The sequence below is a fragment of the Cottoperca gobio genome, chromosome 9 (assembly GCF_900634415.1).
Source record: "Cottoperca gobio chromosome 9, fCotGob3.1, whole genome shotgun sequence".
Taxonomy (NCBI): domain Eukaryota; kingdom Metazoa; phylum Chordata; class Actinopteri; order Perciformes; family Bovichtidae; genus Cottoperca; species Cottoperca gobio.
In genome coordinates this window covers 4,650,818-4,671,162 of record NC_041363.1, presented here as the reverse complement: position 1 = coordinate 4,671,162, position 20,345 = coordinate 4,650,818, and the positions used below count along the sequence as shown (strand labels likewise).

Sequence of the window (20,345 nt, the reverse complement as noted above, 5' to 3'; positions counted from 1 at the left end):
ACAACTCTACGGCCTCCACGGAGCTGCAGCGAAAGAAAGTGTTCTCATTTCTAAAACTGAGAGACTGCCAAAGTGATTCCTGCCATCACATGAATTTGTCACTTTGCTAACAGGGCTTATGAAAGTTAGATGAACATTTTACGATCTTGTTAAAACCGGTTACATTATTAAAAGGGCACATTCATCCTGCGAGGCGAGAAAGAGAGCCTGTAGCAGATTGAAATTTTAATAAGCTCAATGCAGTGGCTAGAGATTGCAAAACTTGGCAGAGATTTAGCTTTGAAATCCTCAATATGGCCATGAGACGATTTAGCCTCATTGTATCATGCATGCACTCACGCGGGTCAAAAGACAGGGAATTCTGCAAACCTGAGATAAACCCATTAACCAGCTTAACTTTAGACACTTCCCCGCCGTTTTAATCTGTGATATGAAGCAATGTCTCTACTGGTATTTTTAATGTAGTCCCTTTTAGCTCAGCGTAATAAGATGCTATCAGGACTACACATGTTTTACAGGTTTTAGTTCACATTACTGTACCGACATGTTGTCTCAAATGTTTTGCAGAAATGGTGATTTTTGATGGTCGCACACCATTGCTGTATGAATACAGAGAGACCAGTGTGACGTTAAAGCCCATGGCTACCATGACAGGCCAGACTGTAGATGAAGGTGGTTCGGAAACACCTGACCCTGGAGGAGACTGGAAAGGACTCTCTCCCTCTCTCTGCTATCTCTGATAAGGCTGGGATAAACGTTATCTCGTCATAAGTGTACTGTTATCTGGTAAGGTAAAGGCCCAACCATTGACTACATACAGTGCTGTGTGTGTGTGTGTGTGTGTGCCCCTGTGTGCATGCCGGCACCAGACACCCTGTGTGTTAAATCATGCCGTACATTCCTCCAGCACCTTGCATCCCTGTTACAGCAGAGATGCAATGGGCCTTGTTCCAATAGCAACACAGTCTTACAGTTTACATTCAAGGATCGTATCTCAGCCAGGAAACGAGGGGAAGAGACAGAAGTGAGAACCATGTTTACTGCTTACAAATACATGTGAAAGATACAGACAGGCGCAATCTGGCTGTTCTGTGTATATGTAAATTCTTACTAATCATAGGACGCCAACTGTTAGAAATCTTCTAGATTTCTTTATACCGCCATTTATACTGCTCATATGTGTATGTATAGTTTAGCTGTCAAGAAACCTAAAACATAACGTCCAGTATTTGTAATGGCACATTTCCTATGCCATCTACACAGGCAGGTGTGTGTGTTCTTACGCAGATGGAGCTTCCGGTTGTAGTTATGGATGGTTGTCAGTTCTATGGATGTCTATTGGTGTCTGCTTGTCTGTTGCTGTTCCGGTTGAGTAGCTGGTTCGGTTGTAGGTTATCACTGATTCGTTCGGTTGTATGAGTTGATCGCTGTCACTGATCTATCACTGCTGTGTTTCAGGTCGCTCACTGGTGAGAACTGTATGCTCTCTCTACCTGTGTCCAATCACACCCTTCCTGTCACCTGTGCACCCTTATATACTGACAGCCTAGTGCATTTAATCACCGCCACCAAGTGTCCAAAAATGATATTGCAGGGCTTAAACCAAATAATAATAACGCAAAACGGCTCCTACAGTATTAAACCAATTACGCACCTAAATTAATCAAATAATAAAACATGATTTGTAACTTAAACCTACCTTCAAGTCTAAATTGAATTAAAGCTATGCAACTGTTAATGGTTCGGGATAAAGACATATCTTTGAAGGATCTTTATACAGAATTCAGAGCCGGCGGTTAGCAGCTAACAGTGCTTACAGCGCTAACAGTGCAAACAACGACAACAGCGCTGACAGAGCTAACAATGTTAACCTGAGGGGGAACCCAAAGGATGGGCGTTATGTCTCCGCGACATAGCCGTGGGTCAGTACGGCATCATCAGCTGTAACTGCCACATGAGCGCAGAGCAGAGCGGCGGCGATAAGCTAGCCAGTGTTGCACACAAACAGGGACTCACTTGCACATGCAGCCGGCTCAGCTACCAAAACAGAAAACAGAGAAGCTCAGAGTACAACACATACAGGAGTGAGACTTCATTCTCTGCTCAGGACGATATTACTGCACGATATCTTTACATAGCAAATAGCTGTTGAATACGATAAAGCTATTGAAAAGAAAACAGGCTCTCATAGCTCAGCGAGTCGTATTGCACATTTAGTTTTTTAAGAAGATCGTACATGCGATGGGACGACGTCCAGATGAAAATAAAGTTAGTTTGAAGTGTCTTTAGAAGACACCTGGTCAGTCAAGTTGTATCCTGCACTGCCCAACAAATCTTGTGAGGATTAGCATTAATGGTAGTATTGGTACTACTAGTATTGAGAATAAACTTTGCTGAATGCATATAAATAATCACTGCAGATCGAGCAAGAATAGATGTGACAGAAACACATTCTGCTGCACAATGTTTGGCATGTAGACGATTCCCTCTTTAGTGGTATTTGGCAGACTTGGTGCTTCTACTACAGTCATAAACAAACACATGTATTAAGGAGAAACCTGGCCGACCCCTGTGCTTCAGTAAGCCAATGACTGATAACTAATCAGTCCAAAAGAGAAGCAGGAAGGGCTGCTGAGTGAATGCTGTGTAGCAAAAGCAGTGTGCGGTCCTGGGTCAGCCAGCAGCATCCAAGCGTTAATAAGGGGGGTAATTGAATTAGAGGATCAGTGGAGGCCTGTAGTGTGGGCGCCACACGGCTCTAATTTCATTACAACTGTTGTAAACATGAGGTTGGCCCCCAGCACAGGGGCCTCCCATCAGTACATGCACAAACACGCACGCACACACACAAAAATACAATGCTCACATATAAAAAAACTAATTACAAAACCACAGATCTACACTTGCTCGTCTCGTGTAACATCCTGTCCCTACATGCAGAGATTTCAGCCTCTGTATACTACACTAATGAAGTAATAAAGGTGAACCAGGGAGGAAACATTCATTATGTGGCACAAGAAAAGCAGGAACACAGCATCAGCGATACAGAATGTCATTAAATCTGTGGCTCAATGGTTAGCGCTGTTGTCTCATAGCAAGGAGATCGATTCTCAGCCCTGTCTGTGTGCTGTTTGCTTTCTGAATAGGAATAAATAAATGATAAATCTGGCATTTATAGTTGTGTAGGCGACAGTACATGAGACATTAAGTTGACACCGGGGAATATATTACTTCGGTTTGTTTAGAAGAACATGATGGGTACCCACCATCTATGATCCGGCGATGTGATTTTTTTCAATCTGCGTGATGCATATTTATGATCAACACTCAAATGTGCCTTGGCCTGATGATTCACTTGACCATCAGACTGAGCGCAGCCCAGTAAACCCGTAGGCTTGTCTGTAGGCCTTCTTCCGGTGATGAATAGTTATGAGGGCAGGAGTTAACCAAGGAGAAACTGTTCACATCCCTAATAAGTCTTTCCCCTTGCCATCTCAGCTGCGACAATGAGACCCTCCCAGAGACAGAAGGGTAATGGGTCACATCCTAAGCTTTCCAACATACAGGTGGGCCAATCAGAGCACAGGAAGCAAACCAACGGATATGTAGACAGAAATAGTCTTTTGCAAAGATACTAAGAGAGTTGCATTGCCTAACTCTTTGCCAAAACATCACACATCTCATTACTTCATCGGGCAGTAAATCAGTAAATCTTCTGCACCTTAAACGGCACATCTGTTCATGCTTAATGCTGAGAAATGCTTAAACTTTGCTTCGACCAGTCTTTGACGGATGCAACCGTTTTATTATTTGACACCCTGGAGCGCCTGCCAATTTACCTCACAAGTTCCCCCCTCCCCCCCAGAAGGGCAGGACGAAACAGAGAAAAATCCCACTTCCAGGGCACTTACTGTTTTTCATGAAGCAATTCGATGTAACTTTTGAAAGAAGAAATAACACATTTTTCTTGCAAATGAGAAGTTGAATTCATGAGCAACAAAATGCACCTTTGCTCAATTCATTCCACTCACAGGTTGTGTTGATAATTCTGTATTAACGAAGGATGTCACTCAACTAGTTCTAGTCTTTCCACAAAGTTTACCGTTATTATATAACCCTCTCTTTTGGCCATAGTTGCCGCTGTTCAGCCAAAGTTACAAGTATTACTCTTTAAAAACTGGAGGTTAACCTGCAAGAACCGCTGCAAGAAAATGGTACATCTTTCACCTACATAGCGTAAAAACTAGCTTAAACAAATGTCTGTTCTGTTGGTTTGGATGCACTGATTTGAGATCAGGATCATTCTTAAAATATGGAGCACTGAATGATATATCTGAATGTGACTGACACACAAGAGATAACTTTAATTATATTCCTGTGACTGCATTTTCCAAAACTGTAGGTGCATAATTTATAGGCTGGGAAGTGACTGAAGACAGTCTGCTTCTTTCTTCTGCCACTTTCCTTGATCTCAAAAGCTCTTCTGCAGTCACACACTTAAAAAGGTATGTAAATGTCAACTTTTGCAGAATAACAACTATTGCTCCATATCTGTGAAATCCCCTCTTTAGTACGTATAAATCTGCATGCAACAACAGTGAGAAATCTCTAGGGGCAAAGAAAAACTTCACTTTTATCAAGACTATGTGCTGGAAAACACCCACGCCGCATAAGAGGGGACGATGTAACGGCTGCAGACAGCTGCACACGAGGAAGATACCTTTACCAAAGTGCATCGGCGGTTTATTGATTGCATCTCCTTCATAAGATATCAGAGCTGCACGCTAATGGAGCTTGCTGAAGAAGTGCCTCATGCTGTGTCAGTTTTTCGTTACCACATTCAGTATTGATAATAACGCCAAACTTTCACGATCCAAAATCAGCTGTTTCTCCACTTCAGGGAACTAACAACACCAACTCCAACCCCCCCGCCCTCACCAATACCCCTGTTCCTCCCAGGTCCATTTCTCTGTTGACTGAGCGGTGCAAAACGGCAGCTTAATGACACGATGGTAAGCACGGTGACTTCAAAAGCACTCATTTCCCAGCAACCGCCACAGGTACGAGGGAAGAGCTTTGTGTGATCAGACCTTGATGTTAAAATTAAGAGAAGATTTAGGACTGAGTGAAGGCGACAACTACTAAATACCATAAACTCCATCATTCACATTAAACATTCACCCGTTTATTCAACATATCCACATATTTATATATTATTTATGTGTTATTGTATTGTATATGTATATGTTTTTCTTATTCCTGCATTTCACTTGCACCAGTATGTCTCTTTATTTCTATGTTGCAGGATCCTGAGAGAGTTTGACAGATTTTAACAAGCATCCCAAACATGTTGTTATTCACATTTGGTTGCTTTTATACTGCCGCTGCACATGACTGAAATGGCAGGCGATCCCTTAAGAAGTGTTGACGAGCTAATTATCAAGTAGCCCTGTCACAAGCAAGGCGGAGAGTTTAAAAATAAAGTTCACACCACCCTCATTATGTAAACCATTATAGTCATTAGTGCTAACCTCGCACCCCTATAGACTACAGCTGGCGGACTGTAACTAGAAGGCCACACTCTGTGTGAGACGAGAAAGTTTGGGGGTTGTGGAAAGCGTGTGAGAATAAACTGTGTTTCTGTAAGTTTGTGATCCAAACCAAAACCAGGGAACATAAAAGAGAACGATAATACAGACCTTTGATAGTTTCTTATTTTACCATGACCCATAAAATGTCTCTCTCCCGATCACTAGGAGGTGTCACTTAAATTCATTAACACGCAAGACAAAGCTGCTAATCACAAAGCTTCTGTTTATGGTTCGGCCAAAAGATGTCACCCATAACGTCGCCCTCTGTGAAAACAACAGTCTGGTAAGTGTGGAGGAGACACTACCCCCCCTCCCCCCCTCCACACACACACACACACACACACACACACACACACACACACAAATACACGACTCATCTCCTTTGCACAAGCACCACACTGAGGTCTAATCGATGCTCATTCATATTGAACCACAGACGTCAGGGGAAGCCGGGGGAATTACAAGCAGCCCATGCTGTGAGATCGCAGCCAAGAGGAAGCCTGAGGAAGAGGAAGCCTGAGGAAGAGGAAGCCTGAGGAAGAGGAAACCTGAGGAAGAGGAAGCCTGAGGAAGAGGAAGCCTGAGGAAAACGAAGCCTTCGCTCTGGAGACCTGCCATTTACTGTCCACAGGTAATGACTGTCTTACTTCAGCAGATTATTAAATATAACAATATGCTGTTTTGGATATTTAAACATCATCTTATCTGTGAGGAAATGGACCTTTAGTAGATGGTTTCTCCGGTGCTCTGTGGTAGCATTGACACACACTGTGTCGGCTGATAGCAGGAAACGAGTATCATTCAAAATGAGAAGACTAATCGTTTGATATTTTTGAAAAACAATAAATGATTAACTATAAAAAACTGATTCAGATAAACAGCAGGGACACATTAAACTACAATGTCTATTCAGGGCCCCCGCACAAGACAGGGCACCAAGATAACTGCAGGTACAATGCAGATCTTTCCAACCCTTATCATTTCAGTTTATATTATATGTTAGTAGAGCATATTACCAAACTAATCTATGATTAATGAAACCTTCGGGGTGCTTGGGGGCCTGGGCTGCCCCTTGCCTGCTTTCCATTGATAGTAATCCAGCTTTAAAGAGCAGCCATGAAGGACGTTTTATACTTCCTATTAACATCATCACTCCCTCTAAAAAAAACAGGGGAAATTCTTCAATACAATCTCCTACACAAGTTTGACGTTACAGACGCAAACGTTGGGTGCCTAGTATCACTGACAACAAATAAAAGAGTAATGATTACCTCTTGAGCCCTATTAGCACGCCACTAGTATTACCTGGGGAGCTCTAGTAAGTTGTAATAATAATAATAATCGTCTGTTTTCTTTAGGGCTGTAGTCAACCAAAGGAAATCTTTATCAACTGACATTCTACCTACTATTCAACCAATCGATTGGTGGAAAGAAATCTGCGTGTTATCTCTTGATTAACTAATGTGGCCACAGGGCACTGAGTGCACTCTGGTAGCCTGAATCAATTATAAATAAACATAAAAAGCTATTTTCAACCTATTTATTCTATACCTGAATGATAACAACAGACTCAAAGCCGACCAGCGCGAGTAGTAAATAGTATGTTTTTAATGTAAGTGGATGTTACGCAGAGCCTTTACATCAATAATAAGAATTAGAATAATGTCAGTAAACCGAGTAAAATACAGACTTTGCTTATCCCATGTAAACGCACCGTCGAAAACACAGATGTGTGTGTGTGTGTGTGGGGTGGGGGGGGTCATTTCTAAACTGCTAATACTAGTCTGGGTGAATAGGGCTTTAAGCTAATTATTCATGAGGAAAATATGGAGGATTTCATGTCTACATTTGTGTTACTTAAAACTATAGCCAAGGGGCCAGACTGCAAACAACTTCCTGCAGGGTCTGTCTCCTCCTCAGGAAGGCAGGAGGTGAGTAAACAGGCCTTTGAGTTGAGAGGCATTGTCTCCTGACACGGTCAGTGCTCATGAAATACAGAGAAAACTGCCACTTTGACCCCAATTAATCCCAATGATGACTCTAAATGAATACAGGCAGAATTAAACCAACAACTGGAGGAAAAATAACTCTTGGTTCAGAAGTTCACAATCCAAAGCAGAGAGAGGAACACGAAAGCCAGACAATTGCTGAAAGCAAATTCCTCCACAGTTTTCAACTGCCTCTAATGGGCCATGCCCTTTATCTCCCTTTCACACAGAGAACTCACCAGTAACTTCTGCTTTAGCCTTTGGTGGCTCAGGGTCTCCGGGTTGAGTCTCAGAGCCCCGCCGTTGTCCTCTAGAAGACGAAAGCTGTCCAAACGCTGCACACCTGGGAGCTGGAGGGGCAAAACTTCATTTCTCAGCTGTGGGGGAAACGGAAAAGAACGCAAAAGTCAAATCAAAGAAGTCATAATACTGTGCGTTTTAGGGATTTCCACTAAGGCTCAGTCTGAAGGAATCTACTGGACTTCCCACCTGCTGCTTTTTACCACACGCGGAAAATAAATTCTAGTCTTATTTTCTTTTATGAATCACGCCAGATAAAAATAGAAAGAATAAGTTTTTAAAATCAAGTCCTGTTGGGCAGTGCTTGTCAATCTGTGCATGTCAGACAAGACAACTGATTGGTATAATGGGTGACTTAATTGTATTATCCCAGTCATCCAGATACTGAACACAACTCACGTTCCAAAATCTGCAAAGAACCAATCAACATGTTGACCTAGTGTATCAATGAAGAATAACACTTAAGCACTCGTTTAACCAGATACTTACAAACCCACACTCAAGTACAAAGATGCCAACGAGGTAAAATAACATCCTCTCTCCATGTTCAACCACTTAGCCAGCAATGCTGATAGCACTACCTAAACTGCTTGTTATTGCCAAGCTAGTGGAGCTGGCTGGAAATAATAATGCCCCCTATTAAATTATTCATGGCTCCAGTCAGGTGGAACCAGATGCTGCTTTTGTGTCATAGAGGGAGAGCTGTAACTCGACTCAAGCGTGGCAGGCCATCGCCGCATGGAGGTAAAGACACAAGCGTGGATGCTGCTGGGCTACAAACAGAACACGGGATGTCATGACACTTGCTTGGCTGTTTCCATGTGACATTTTGATACAAGTGTTCAGACAGAGGACGATGGTTCAGTAGGTTGGTCCAAATGGAGGCGAAGCCTTAGGTGCTGCTCGCAGTTCACCAACCCTGTGTTGGTGTCGCTCTACCCCACCCTGACATTTGTGGCCGTGGCCAGAAGATGACCTTATTTGTCCATGCCATGCTTTAGTGCTGAATACTAATGCTATGGTGCTGTGTGCCCGCCACTCATGGGAACAAGCAGTGCTATTTTTAGCCACATGTCCCCAGCTGCACATCTCCAACCCGGGGCCAATGGGCAATTAGTGTTTGTTTCTAATGGCAGGAGGCAGTACCTCCCGAACGCAAACAGACATCTGGACAAAGACCGTCTCTGTCCTGCCCCGTACCCACGCCGCAAGGGACGACTCCTAAAGCCATGTAGTTCCTCCATCCCCATGAACCTCCCCAACATCAACTGCCATTCACTATGGAAACAAGATGACTTATTTACCAACTCACGCAATAATTTGTGGCCTTGGCTGAAAGTTTTTTCTGTGCATGTGTTTTGATATAAGCAAAAGTGACCCCTTGATAAGTCCAAACACCTACTTGCAGGGTGCACAATTAACATATGGCCAAATGGCTAGTGCATGTCCAAATGTTACCAGCCACAAAAAACACAATAGTAATCTGTTGAGTAGCTGGTGAGAGATGTAAACGTGTTCATTTCTGCTGTATAGTATATTTTAACACGGGGGTCTTTGGAGATTGACTCCCTTTCATCAGCCTCAAGTGGCCATTTGATGAACTGCATGTGTTCTTTTTTATTTAGCCTTTATTTATACAGGTAAAACAAATCTCATTGAGACACAGGGTTTCATTTTCAAGAGAGACCTGATCAAATGGCAACAGCACCATACAAGTTACAGACTTGTCAATGACAAGAACAAACACCGACAGCTGATTTCTCTAGATTTTTTTAAATCAGTTTAAAATGTCCTAGGGGTATCAAGCTGGACAGCTTAAGGTCCTGCTGAAGCGTGCTCCAGGTTGAGGGGGCAGAGTATGATAAGGCCTTTTTTCCAAGTTCCGTGCGAATTGAGGGGACAGACAGAGTGATGTAGTTTTGAGATCGTAGCCCAGAGCTGTACTGTTTGTGTGATATGTAAGTGGATATGTAGATGGGCAGCAGTCCAAGCATAGATGTGTAGATGAATTTGTACCAGTGCAGAGATCTGCGCATTGATAATGATGTCCAGTTGACTAGAGAGAACAGTGTGCAATGATGTGTGAGGGGTTTACAGTTGGTTATGAACCTCAGAGCCCCATGATACACAGCGTCCAGCAGATGAAGGGAGTGAGCTGAGGCGTTCATGTACACAACATCCCCAGAGTCCAAGAGCGGCAAAAATGTGGCAGCTACAAGCCGTTTTCTAGCACTGGTGGAGAAGCAGGCCTTGTTTCTAAATAAAGAAGCCCCGTTTTAATTTCAGTTTCCTTAAAAGATTGTCAATATGGTGTTTGAAGCAGAGGTTGTCGTCAATAGTGATGCCTAAGTATTTGTAGGTGTTGACTATTTCAATGGGGGTCCCCTTTGCAGACACGATGCAAGGAAGAACAGCTGGTACCCTTTTCTTATTGGAAAGTAACATGACCTTTGTCTTGTCTGCCTTTAACACCAACCTGAGATGGAATTGGTGCGACTGAATAATGTTAAAAGCAGACTGCAGACGTTCAAATGCAACGGCAACAGTGCTAGCACAACAGTATATAACAGTATCGTCGGCATAAAGATGTACAGAGGCATCAATATTTTGACACATATCATTTACATAAATTGTAAAAAAGGGTGGGTCCTAAGACCGAACCTTGAGGAACACCTCTGGTGGTGTTGGCACTTTTGCAGCTTGGGTGTAATGTATAATGTTCACATTTTTCATTTATATATTATATCATTTTATTATATTATTAATTTATAATGTATTTAAAATTTATTTTCAAAATGTACTATTAATTTTCTGTCAATTAAATAACCAATTATTCGACTTTGAGAAGTAACATTTATAAACATTTCATCACTGTGTATGCGATTGGCCGGCTCAGACAGGCACATAGGATCTGATTGAATGACATTTTAATCTCATTATTTGTGATGATTGAAAAGAGTTGAGGGTGAGCTTTCGGTTTCCAATTATACTAGTATGAATATTCCATACAGGCATTTCTAATAAAGCGGAATTAGACACCGTTTGTTTTCCCAGCACACAGGCATTTCCACAAACCCATATTGGCCTGTAGTCCTAGACTGTCAGCAACTCAGTACACTAAATACATGATATTATGATATTTCTAGCTTAGCGGGTATAATGAGTCAGTTTTTGGAGTCTGTATGTCATGACGGCCTCTTTAATCCATTTTAGTCAGGGCAAAGCTAATTCAATCCACCTTATTACAGCTTCTTCATGCAATTACCCTGTGCCCCTATTCATTGATGGGCCAGCATGGAGGCAGTGGATTGGACAGCAGGCTTACTAAGCCCACAGAGACCTATAGCATAGAACAATGAGAGTGTCCTATCATACAGTTAACAAAGATGAAATCACTGCAAACAAAAGAAAATAAATCACTGTGCTGCAGCACCTACTGCACAGCCGAGATTGTTTTCTTGTAATCTGCTGTGAAATTCCACTTGATCAGGACATTAGAATCAATTACATCCCCACATAAACACAAAACATTAACTCTGCAGTACATTAGCATTCCATTAATCATCCTCAACAGTAAAAGTGGTGTGGATACAGCAAGTGTGGCTTCGACTGACTGACACAGTGCGTCTGTAGCACTGCCTGAACAATAACATGTTATCAAAGAGAGCGCAATTAACCTCAAACATGGTGGACAATACACAGAGTGGAGCATGTTCGTATAAAGTGCATGAACATTGGACATGACAACCATCACCTCAGACATCAGAGGACCCTGCTCTTGTTGCCCAATGTTGTCAACTGTAAGCTGAACAAATCAAGTGAACCATGGTTCCTATCACTCTGTATAGTCTTTTGAAATAAATATCATTTAGCAAGTTTGAGTTTAATTAACCTATGAACTAGATACGAATATGCTTCTTTCTTTTTTTGTATATGAGTGCAGTGTGGACAAAGCAGACACAGTAAGCAAAATGTGCAAGCAGAAAGGCAGACACAGCCCGAGATTGAACCTGTGGAGATAAGCTTTTTTATTACAACGCAAATCCCGACAAATAATCATCACTGCCTGTGGATTTTGGCAAGATCCACATAATCATCCCCAGCCCCCACCTTCGGGCATGATCGTCCACCTTCAGATCCAGACAACCCTCCACCTCACTGAGCTGACCACAAACACAGACGTACTGCCAGCTCAGTCAAGCCTGGCTAGTGCCAACTAAAATCCTGTTGGTGTAAAGAAAGGTGCTTTGCCTTGGAGTCCTACCTCTTCTCCTGCACTGATTCCTTCTAAGTCAAATCAATGACATGCCCATAACAATGTAACACTGATGAAAATAAAGCAATAGGTTAAGCTTTGTACAACCAGTGTATGGCCTGTTAATGCAAACATGTGTTGCTGTGAACGTGTCACAGCTGTCACATCTGTAAACTGGAGTGAAAAAGGAAATAGCATCACTCTAACCCTAACCCTCCACACACACAACCTGACAATGAACCAGTACTAACTTCTGTGGGCTCATCTAATCTCATGATGTTTACACTAGATCAGTGGTCTCCATCTGACTGAGTGGACAGCCCTGATCAACTCCAAGAACAATCAATTATGAATGCAGTCAGATCCCTGAGGTGATTACCAGCTACTCTCTTCTGACCTCCAGAGAAATCTGCAGCCAGTCCCTGACAGGCGTCTGAGCCTGACTACAGCAGTCATTCAAACTGCCGACATGACGACAGCTGGCACAACATATCTACTTACATTACATTATAGCTGCGGGAGCTATGGCGTAACACAAACATGTTCTGTGAATATACACATGCACATATGTAAAAATACAAACTGTAACACTCACACGCTGGTGTAAAGACAGATGCAAGTAGATATAGACAACATGTATGCAAATACACTGAACATGTGAGTAGAGTGGATGTAATCTAGGGGCTTATATAGCACAAAACGTATACATAAATCTGCCCTCACATTAAAGTATCCTCTGGACACATGCTTGCTTTGTCATGCACGAGACAGTCCAACAATCAGAGCAAGTGATGGCTGACAATGATAATGCACTTTCACTCTGCCGTCACTCTGAGTCTCCCGGAGCCATCTTTACAGAGATTTCCCAGTGAAGATGCTGTTATGCAACAGCGGCCGTGGACCCTGCTGTTCATATCACTAATGCTTCACACTGTGGCGGGGTCACGTGCTTTATCCAGGCCACATCCAGGCGCCAGCGGCAGCAGTGTTCCAGCTGTTACTACAGCCTAGCCTCAGTCACTCAGGACCATGCTGAGCCATGCTCCTCTCACACTGCTACACCCTCCACTGAGCAGCCATGTTTAGCTCCTCAGCACTCTTCCTTTCACTTTTGTCTTTCTGACACCAGCACTGGAGACAATGCTTTATACTACCAATACAGTACAATTTTGATATAAAAGAAAGGTCGACTGCAATCTTGACGTTTAAAAATCGCATTTAATTTAACTGAAGAATTCAAAAGAAGAACCTTATTTTAATTTAAATGTTGATGCCAAGAGTTGTACATTAGCACAACATGGAAGTAGAGCAGTTCTTTAAATATGTGTGTGTGTGAGATTTTGTCACCACCATAGCGTCGCAACGTTGCAAATTGCAGTCATGAAACTTTACAGATGTGTAGTTTAGATCAAATTGAAGGTGTGGTCTGAACCACTTTACGCCCCAACTTTACACCCCTGGCCCGTTTTGGTGTCTTAAAACGTTAATGGTGCCTAGTTTAGATCAAGATGAAGTCCAAGTTCGAAGATGGGTGTGGTCCGAGCAAGGGCGCCGGAAGTAGGGGGAGAGGAAGTAGGGAGAGGAAGTAGGGAGAGAGGAAGTAGGGAGAGGAAGTAGGGAGAGGAGGTAGGGGGAGAGGAAGTAGGGAGAGGAAGTGGGGAGAGGAGGTAGGGGGAGAGGAAGTAGGGAGAGGAAGTAGGGAGAGGAAGTGGGGAAGGGGCCATTGGTCTGATTTGCAACGTTGTCTCCAGTGTTTTGTGATACTGTTTTGAAAAACATCATCGATTTTTAATCAATAGTTTCCATGCAAAGATTTGTCGAGGAATGTGTGACAGGATTTTCCCAATCCCAATATATCGCAATATATTGAATCGTAACCCTTGTATCATAATAGGCAGCCCTACGATTCAGCTTATCCAACAAGCAACGTACACACTTACACATACTAGAAGACGCTGATCAATTCTTCAACTAGGGAACCCAATCATGTACGGAAGAGGAAGCATAATGTAAAGAAAACTTCCCATGTTGTGCCCAATCCAACTGTGTTGCTAACTGCTAACTGTGTACACATACACATTGTCCAAAAGGTGCTAAATGTGTCGCCACCCGAGGTGGCAGACACTAACAACCATAACTAACCCTTAAAGTGTTACCATCTTTACAGAGAGCTGAACAGGTTCTTCAGAGCCAAACTGATACACCAGCATGGTAATATAATACTTGTGATTTTAGCTTATCACAGATATATCGGTATTGGCATGTTTGTCAGTATCAGTGTACAAGGTTCTTGAAATAGCTCATTTAAAAACACTTTCTCCTTTACAAAAACTGTCCACCGGTTTATTTTTAAAGCTGCTCCAATTAATAATTTTATATTAACAATGGATCAAATGTTTACTTGTTTGTGACAGGAGGCACTTATAGTGATGCACCAACAGGATTTAAGGCCATGTCAGTGGGCCTTGTTGATAAGGTCAGCTGCAGACGGGAAGAAACTGTGGCCTGAGGTTTTGGTCCTGATGGACCGCAGCTTCCTGCCGAAAGACGAGTGGTTCAAAGACTTTGAATCCGGGGTGGGAGGGGTCAGTTACAATCTCTCCTGCTCACCTCGGGGTCCTGGAGGGACGACAGATTGCAGCCAATCACCTTGTCCATTTATCAGAAATGGTTTGGCAACATGCTCGCCATATTATCTTAAAAGGCTGATGATATGTCAGTGTTGTGTTCTTGTTTCCTCTTCTCCACGAAGCCAAAACAATTCTTTAACTAAAAATACTAATAAACAAATATAAAATAATATATTAAAAAAGATGTACTCCAGTGTCCTTAAGTCTTCTTTATAAACCATTTGTGCAAATAATTTTTAATATATATATATATTTAAAAATAATTCTGTGACTGTAAACAAAATGTCTGAACTCCTAATGCGGTAAACCCCACCCGTTTGGTGCTACAAGAGGGAGGAAATAAACACTAAGACTTTTATGCAAATATTATTTGACCCAGGGCTGGATTTGAAAAAAACCTCAACAGTATATTTCCTTCCTCCTTGAACTCGCACACACCAATCCGCCCCCCCCCCCCACACACACCCTGCCTCTTCTCTCCAACTCATTGCAGAGAAAACTAATTTAGGTTAGAAACATGAATGAACGAATGAATGAACATGAATATCCGTCTACTGTGCATAGTGAAGATAAAAGTCACATGCAGGCAGCTCAGGGATAACCAGTGGAATGATGAATGGCCATGTCTGCTTGTCAAGGAGGACGGGAGGAGCTACAGTATGAATGGGAGTCTGCGAGTACTCTCTCATGCTGTATGTGAGTCGAGACTGACAGCCCTAACTATGGAAGCTCTTCAAATGAGTGACCTTGGGAGCCAGCAGAAACATACCTGTGCACACATACAAACACAACATATTGTTCGCACAGTGAAAATCACAGTTCAGCTTCCACTGTTTATTCCCACTGCCACCCTCTGCTCTCATGACTGCCACCTATAGGATCCTGTCTCATTGCAAACAGAGCTCTGTAGCTGATGACACAACATACAGAAACACTTATATCCTTTACATATTAATGCCCTCGCATAGTGTAAATTTATAATGCTCATTGCACTCACACAAACACACGCTAGGACACGGCTTTAGTATGTGAGGGGAGCAACACCACCCATACAGTGTCAGCTGTTGTTTTAACAGTCTCACATTGATGCACTGGTACACAACACTGATGGATAATCTGCACAAATGTTTGGCAAAATCCATGCAAACAAATTGATCAATATCAGATGACTTTATAATTATATCTCCAACTCATTAACAAAACTTAATTTACCATAATGATTTTCTCAACTTAAAACTAACACATCTCCTCTGCATGTAGACTCTACAAAAAAGTGCCATCTGACAGCATGGCAGTGAACAACCGGAACCAACGTCAACCCCAAAAATCATGTTATATCACCCACAGACAATAAACACACTGATCCTGCTATGCCGAGTTGAAGTATTTTTAAAAAACCCTGCAGCATGTTTTCAGCAAGGAAGAGAAACTCAATATAGCAGTATGACAGTGAATCCTCATTGCATGCAAATGATGTGCAATGTCCTCTGGCTCTGCTCAGTGCTGTCAAACCTGGATATTCTATGGATATATGCAGAACAGCTCAGAACAGGTTAATCCATCTTTTAGGAAATACATATGAGGGTAGGGGGCTACATGTGCACGATAAACCAGAAGAGTACATTTTCATTATTGTAGCCGCTAAGCGTCTAAGACACTAAGACATGTTATGATGATCCTTATCCCTCACTCAGCAGCAGCAGCAGCAGCAGCAGCAGCAGCAGCACAGGGATCCTGCAGCAGAGGCAGCACAACAATCCTTTGCTCAGAAAAACACACACGGTTTGACAGCAGACAGTAGATGGTACAGTACCTTAGCAGCAGCGGTTAAAGGACCGATGCAGTGGCAGATGTTTCCTACTGTTGTTGAAAGGACAGAAAAGCAGCGGAACCAGGGATGATGGCTATGGCAGCTCTGTAGCATAAAATGGTTCATCAACGTTGGGCAGAAAGAGGCACAGCCAGGCAGCGCAGGGAGAGAGGGAGACAGCCAGCGAGCATCACTCAGCTCACACTACCGTGGCTGTGCAGCAGAGCACACACACACCAACACGCCCCCTTTCTCTCTCTCTATCTCACTTTCTCTCTCTCTCACACACACACACACACACACACACACACACACACTTAGTCACACAGACACAGGCACGCAGGGGTGCAGAGGCAGTGCAGTGCGCAGCAGTACTGAGCAGCGCTCCTTCTCCAGGATGTCTTTCGTCTTCCTTAATCAGAATTGGTCATTCTCTGTCCTATTCTCAGCAGTCACAGACAATCCTGTCAATAAAGCCTTCCAGCCACGTGCTCCATCGTACCGCCTGCCCACCTAACCGCCACTGATGAACAGCCATGATTGAAGCTGGCAAGGTCATGTGAGGTTCTCTGGCGTCCCCCCTGGTCTTTGCTCCCAGTTTTGTTGCAGTGTTTCTCGGCTATTTATTTCTTTTCGTTGCAAGCTGATACAGGGACTCTGCCTCGACTCGTCATGGGTCATTATGCCACAGAGGCTACCCAGAGGCTCAGTTTGACAAACCCTCACTCACTGAATGGTGGGCCAGACCAATCAGCTATCACGAATAGCAGCTACACCGTAACCATCCAATCACAGATCAGCAAATCAAGTGCAGAAGGGTATTAAAGGGGATTATTTGGGCCATCCTTGGTTTTTTCACCATAGGGAGATGTGGAGGAGAGCAGCACAGCATGTGCAGTATGGCTGCCCTCTGTGGCCGACAGTGGTGCTGCACTCTGTTGTGGGAGAAGGAGAGAGGAGGAGCATGGCCCAAAACAGATATGCTTTCCTCAGCGTGGATGCCTAGCAATCACAGCAGCTCCTTACCTCTGTTTAGAGCCTTGCCTTTCCTTCCAGCGGGACCCTCGTTGCAATCACAATTAAAGCTTATTTTGCACAGCGGCTGTTTAACACTCAGGGTATCGCGTCATCACACACGATTGATGTCAAATGTTCCCGCCCATGTCCTCTACCTGGTGTGTAAACACAAAAGGGGGGAGGTGCTGAGCACAGACAATGAGCAGGAAGCACACCTGATGTTTTCACTATAACATCAGCTGCTATGGGAAGCGGCACAGTAAATTAGAACCCCTGTAGGGCCGTTTGTAAATTAACTAAAACCATAACACAGCAGGATTAAAATTAGAACTGCAAGCAGTACACTTCTTTGATCATTTTAACTAGGGAACTGTGTTTATGAATCTTTTTTATTATGTTATTTATTAATGTAGAAGTAATGTATGACCTTCAAAAGTTTTATTTAATATGGCTCTATGAAGGAGAATAGTGTAGTCCTTCATTTCTGCGTCTATTGTATTTGATCAAAGCTGCACAGGTCGAAGACTGTAACTGTGTGCTTTCAAACTGGGTCAAGTGAAAAAGAAAAAAGACTCAACGGAACATTTTAATAAAAATCTGTTAACGTCAAGCTGCAAATAATGTCAGAGCCAAGTGGGATCAAGGCATTTCTCACTCTTTACTCGCGAGGGCAGAGCTATGCAAGGTGCATCGACTAGCTGCTGCTGCTGCTGCTGTTGTTGGTTCTGTGTTTTTTAAATAATGATTCAGAGGATGCCTGCCTACCTTAGAATGTTAAAGGGAACCAAACCTGGTCAGACAGCTGTCAGAGGATGTCAGACCGGGAGCTCCAGTCCTGCCTGAACTCAGTTGGCTGAGACACGTTTGGAGGTGTGAACAACTGTTTTGACATTTCCTTTTGTGAAGGGTTCGGCTGATTAACAGAAAACTGTGTGAAGTGCAGCGACAACAACAACAACAACAACAACAACAACACGAGGAGCTAAGGACAGCTCATATAACGAGAATAAAAAGGAATAAAGAACAGCAACACTGATGTTTTACAGATAAGTATTGATGCAGTCAGAAGAGATATCCTGAAGCAACAAAACATTAATAATTGGTATATGAGGAATTAACAAAAGTCTGATTACCAAAATCTCAGATAATATCTTGTCTAAATGATATGATGATATGCATTAGATATCGATATAAAACCTCCATCTCTTCCCCATTCCCAAACATACATGTTAGCCTTTGTGGCTACAGACCAGAGGCACTGACTTCAAACATAATGAAGCTCCTTGTTCAGCAGGTCCTGTCCTGCCTCCTGCTGTTTGCCTGCAGAGTGAACTACTCTGATGTTGTCCATAACAGCCTCCACTGAGCACTTGGACGCCTCTTGTTTCAACATCACAGTCTGAAAACTCTGGCTGTGCTTTCAAAACAAGCAAGCTGAGGATTGTGGGATTTCTAAGCATGCAAAGGCTGTATGTGAGAACAAACTGCTACCATGTTTTCAGGTTCCTGATAAGAGAGGTTCTCCTCTCCTAATGTCCCTGAAAGCAAACAACTGCACCCGTGTCATTTAATCAAGCGGTTTGAGTTTGTGAACAGTAGCAGTATGGCGCACTGAGAGGACAGTGTGGCAATAACAACCTTGATCCAATGTTTTTAAGACAGTAGTACACATAAGAACTTTCTTTTTGGAAAATTCTACAGTAAATATTGTGGGATTTAATCGCCACCAAACAAAGGACGCTCTTCCGCTACGTGTCACAACCCAACTCTAGTCAAATTGAGCAATTCTACTTCGTATCCTCTGGCAATGGCAAGTTACTTTTCATCAAATACCTGCACACAACCAGAGCATGGAAAGACAGAGACTACCCCAGTTCACATACTGCACTGTGGAAGATGTTTCCAGTGCATCACTGGCCACAACAGTCACCATCGCAACTGCGGTCCCCAACCTCCACTGACAAACATCAGACAGGAATTTAGCGGAATCAACTAATATTTTTCCGTCTAATTTGTTTAGTATGTTTATGCTTATGTAAGGCGCTTTGAATTGCCTTTGTGTATATAAATAAACTTAGCTTACCTAACCTTTCCTGACTTAGTTTTACATTTTCACAACTCATGAGACATTTTGAACTAATTGCCAGGAGGGGAATTAACATTTTTTTTAAATTGAACCAGCTTAAAATTATTTACAATGTACCCTTCTAAATTCCAACACACATTTCCACATCCCCAAGCAGGTTCTCCCATAGCCACACACACAAACACACAACACAAAAACACACACACCACTCTGTGCTGACAGACTGACGGTTAATCTGCACATGGACACTGATATAAACTACTCAGGCTATTTACCAACCCAGTTGCATTTTGCACATCTGGATAATAGCTGCATTTAATTTTGTATCATCTGATTTCTGCACTAGCGATGCTTGAACAGTCATTTCAAACCCGTTCTGTTCTCTTTACTTTGACTCTTAATTGTGAGTTTATTTTTTACAAGAGGAATGCACCAACAGTAGTGCAATGCCACGACAATTAATGTTTAAAAGGAAAGTCTGGTTCGACACTTCAGCTTCTTGTCTGTCCCTGCGGTGAATTGTGTTTACTTTCTCCCTGACATTCAGTATTTTAACCCGCACCTCATATGTCATATTATGGTTACAAACACGGTTATTAAATCAGTAAGTAGGTTCTCCACAAATATAAACATACATGTGTAGATATCTACTATTATAAACTAATGCA

At 42.7% G+C, this 20,345-nt stretch overlaps 1 protein-coding gene across 1 annotated transcript in view; it reads right to left on the bottom strand.

Moving 5' to 3' along the window:
• Positions 1–16,782, bottom strand: part of rimbp2b (RIMS binding protein 2b) — a 76,454-nt gene extending 59,672 nt beyond the window's left edge. The window contains 2 exon segments of the mRNA XM_029439018.1: positions 7,819–7,956; positions 16,578–16,782. Of these exon segments, the coding sequence (XP_029294878.1) occupies positions 7,819–7,956; positions 16,578–16,700 (261 nt within the window). The 5' untranslated portion in view covers positions 16,701–16,782.
• Positions 16,783–20,345: the final 3,563 nt, after the last annotated feature.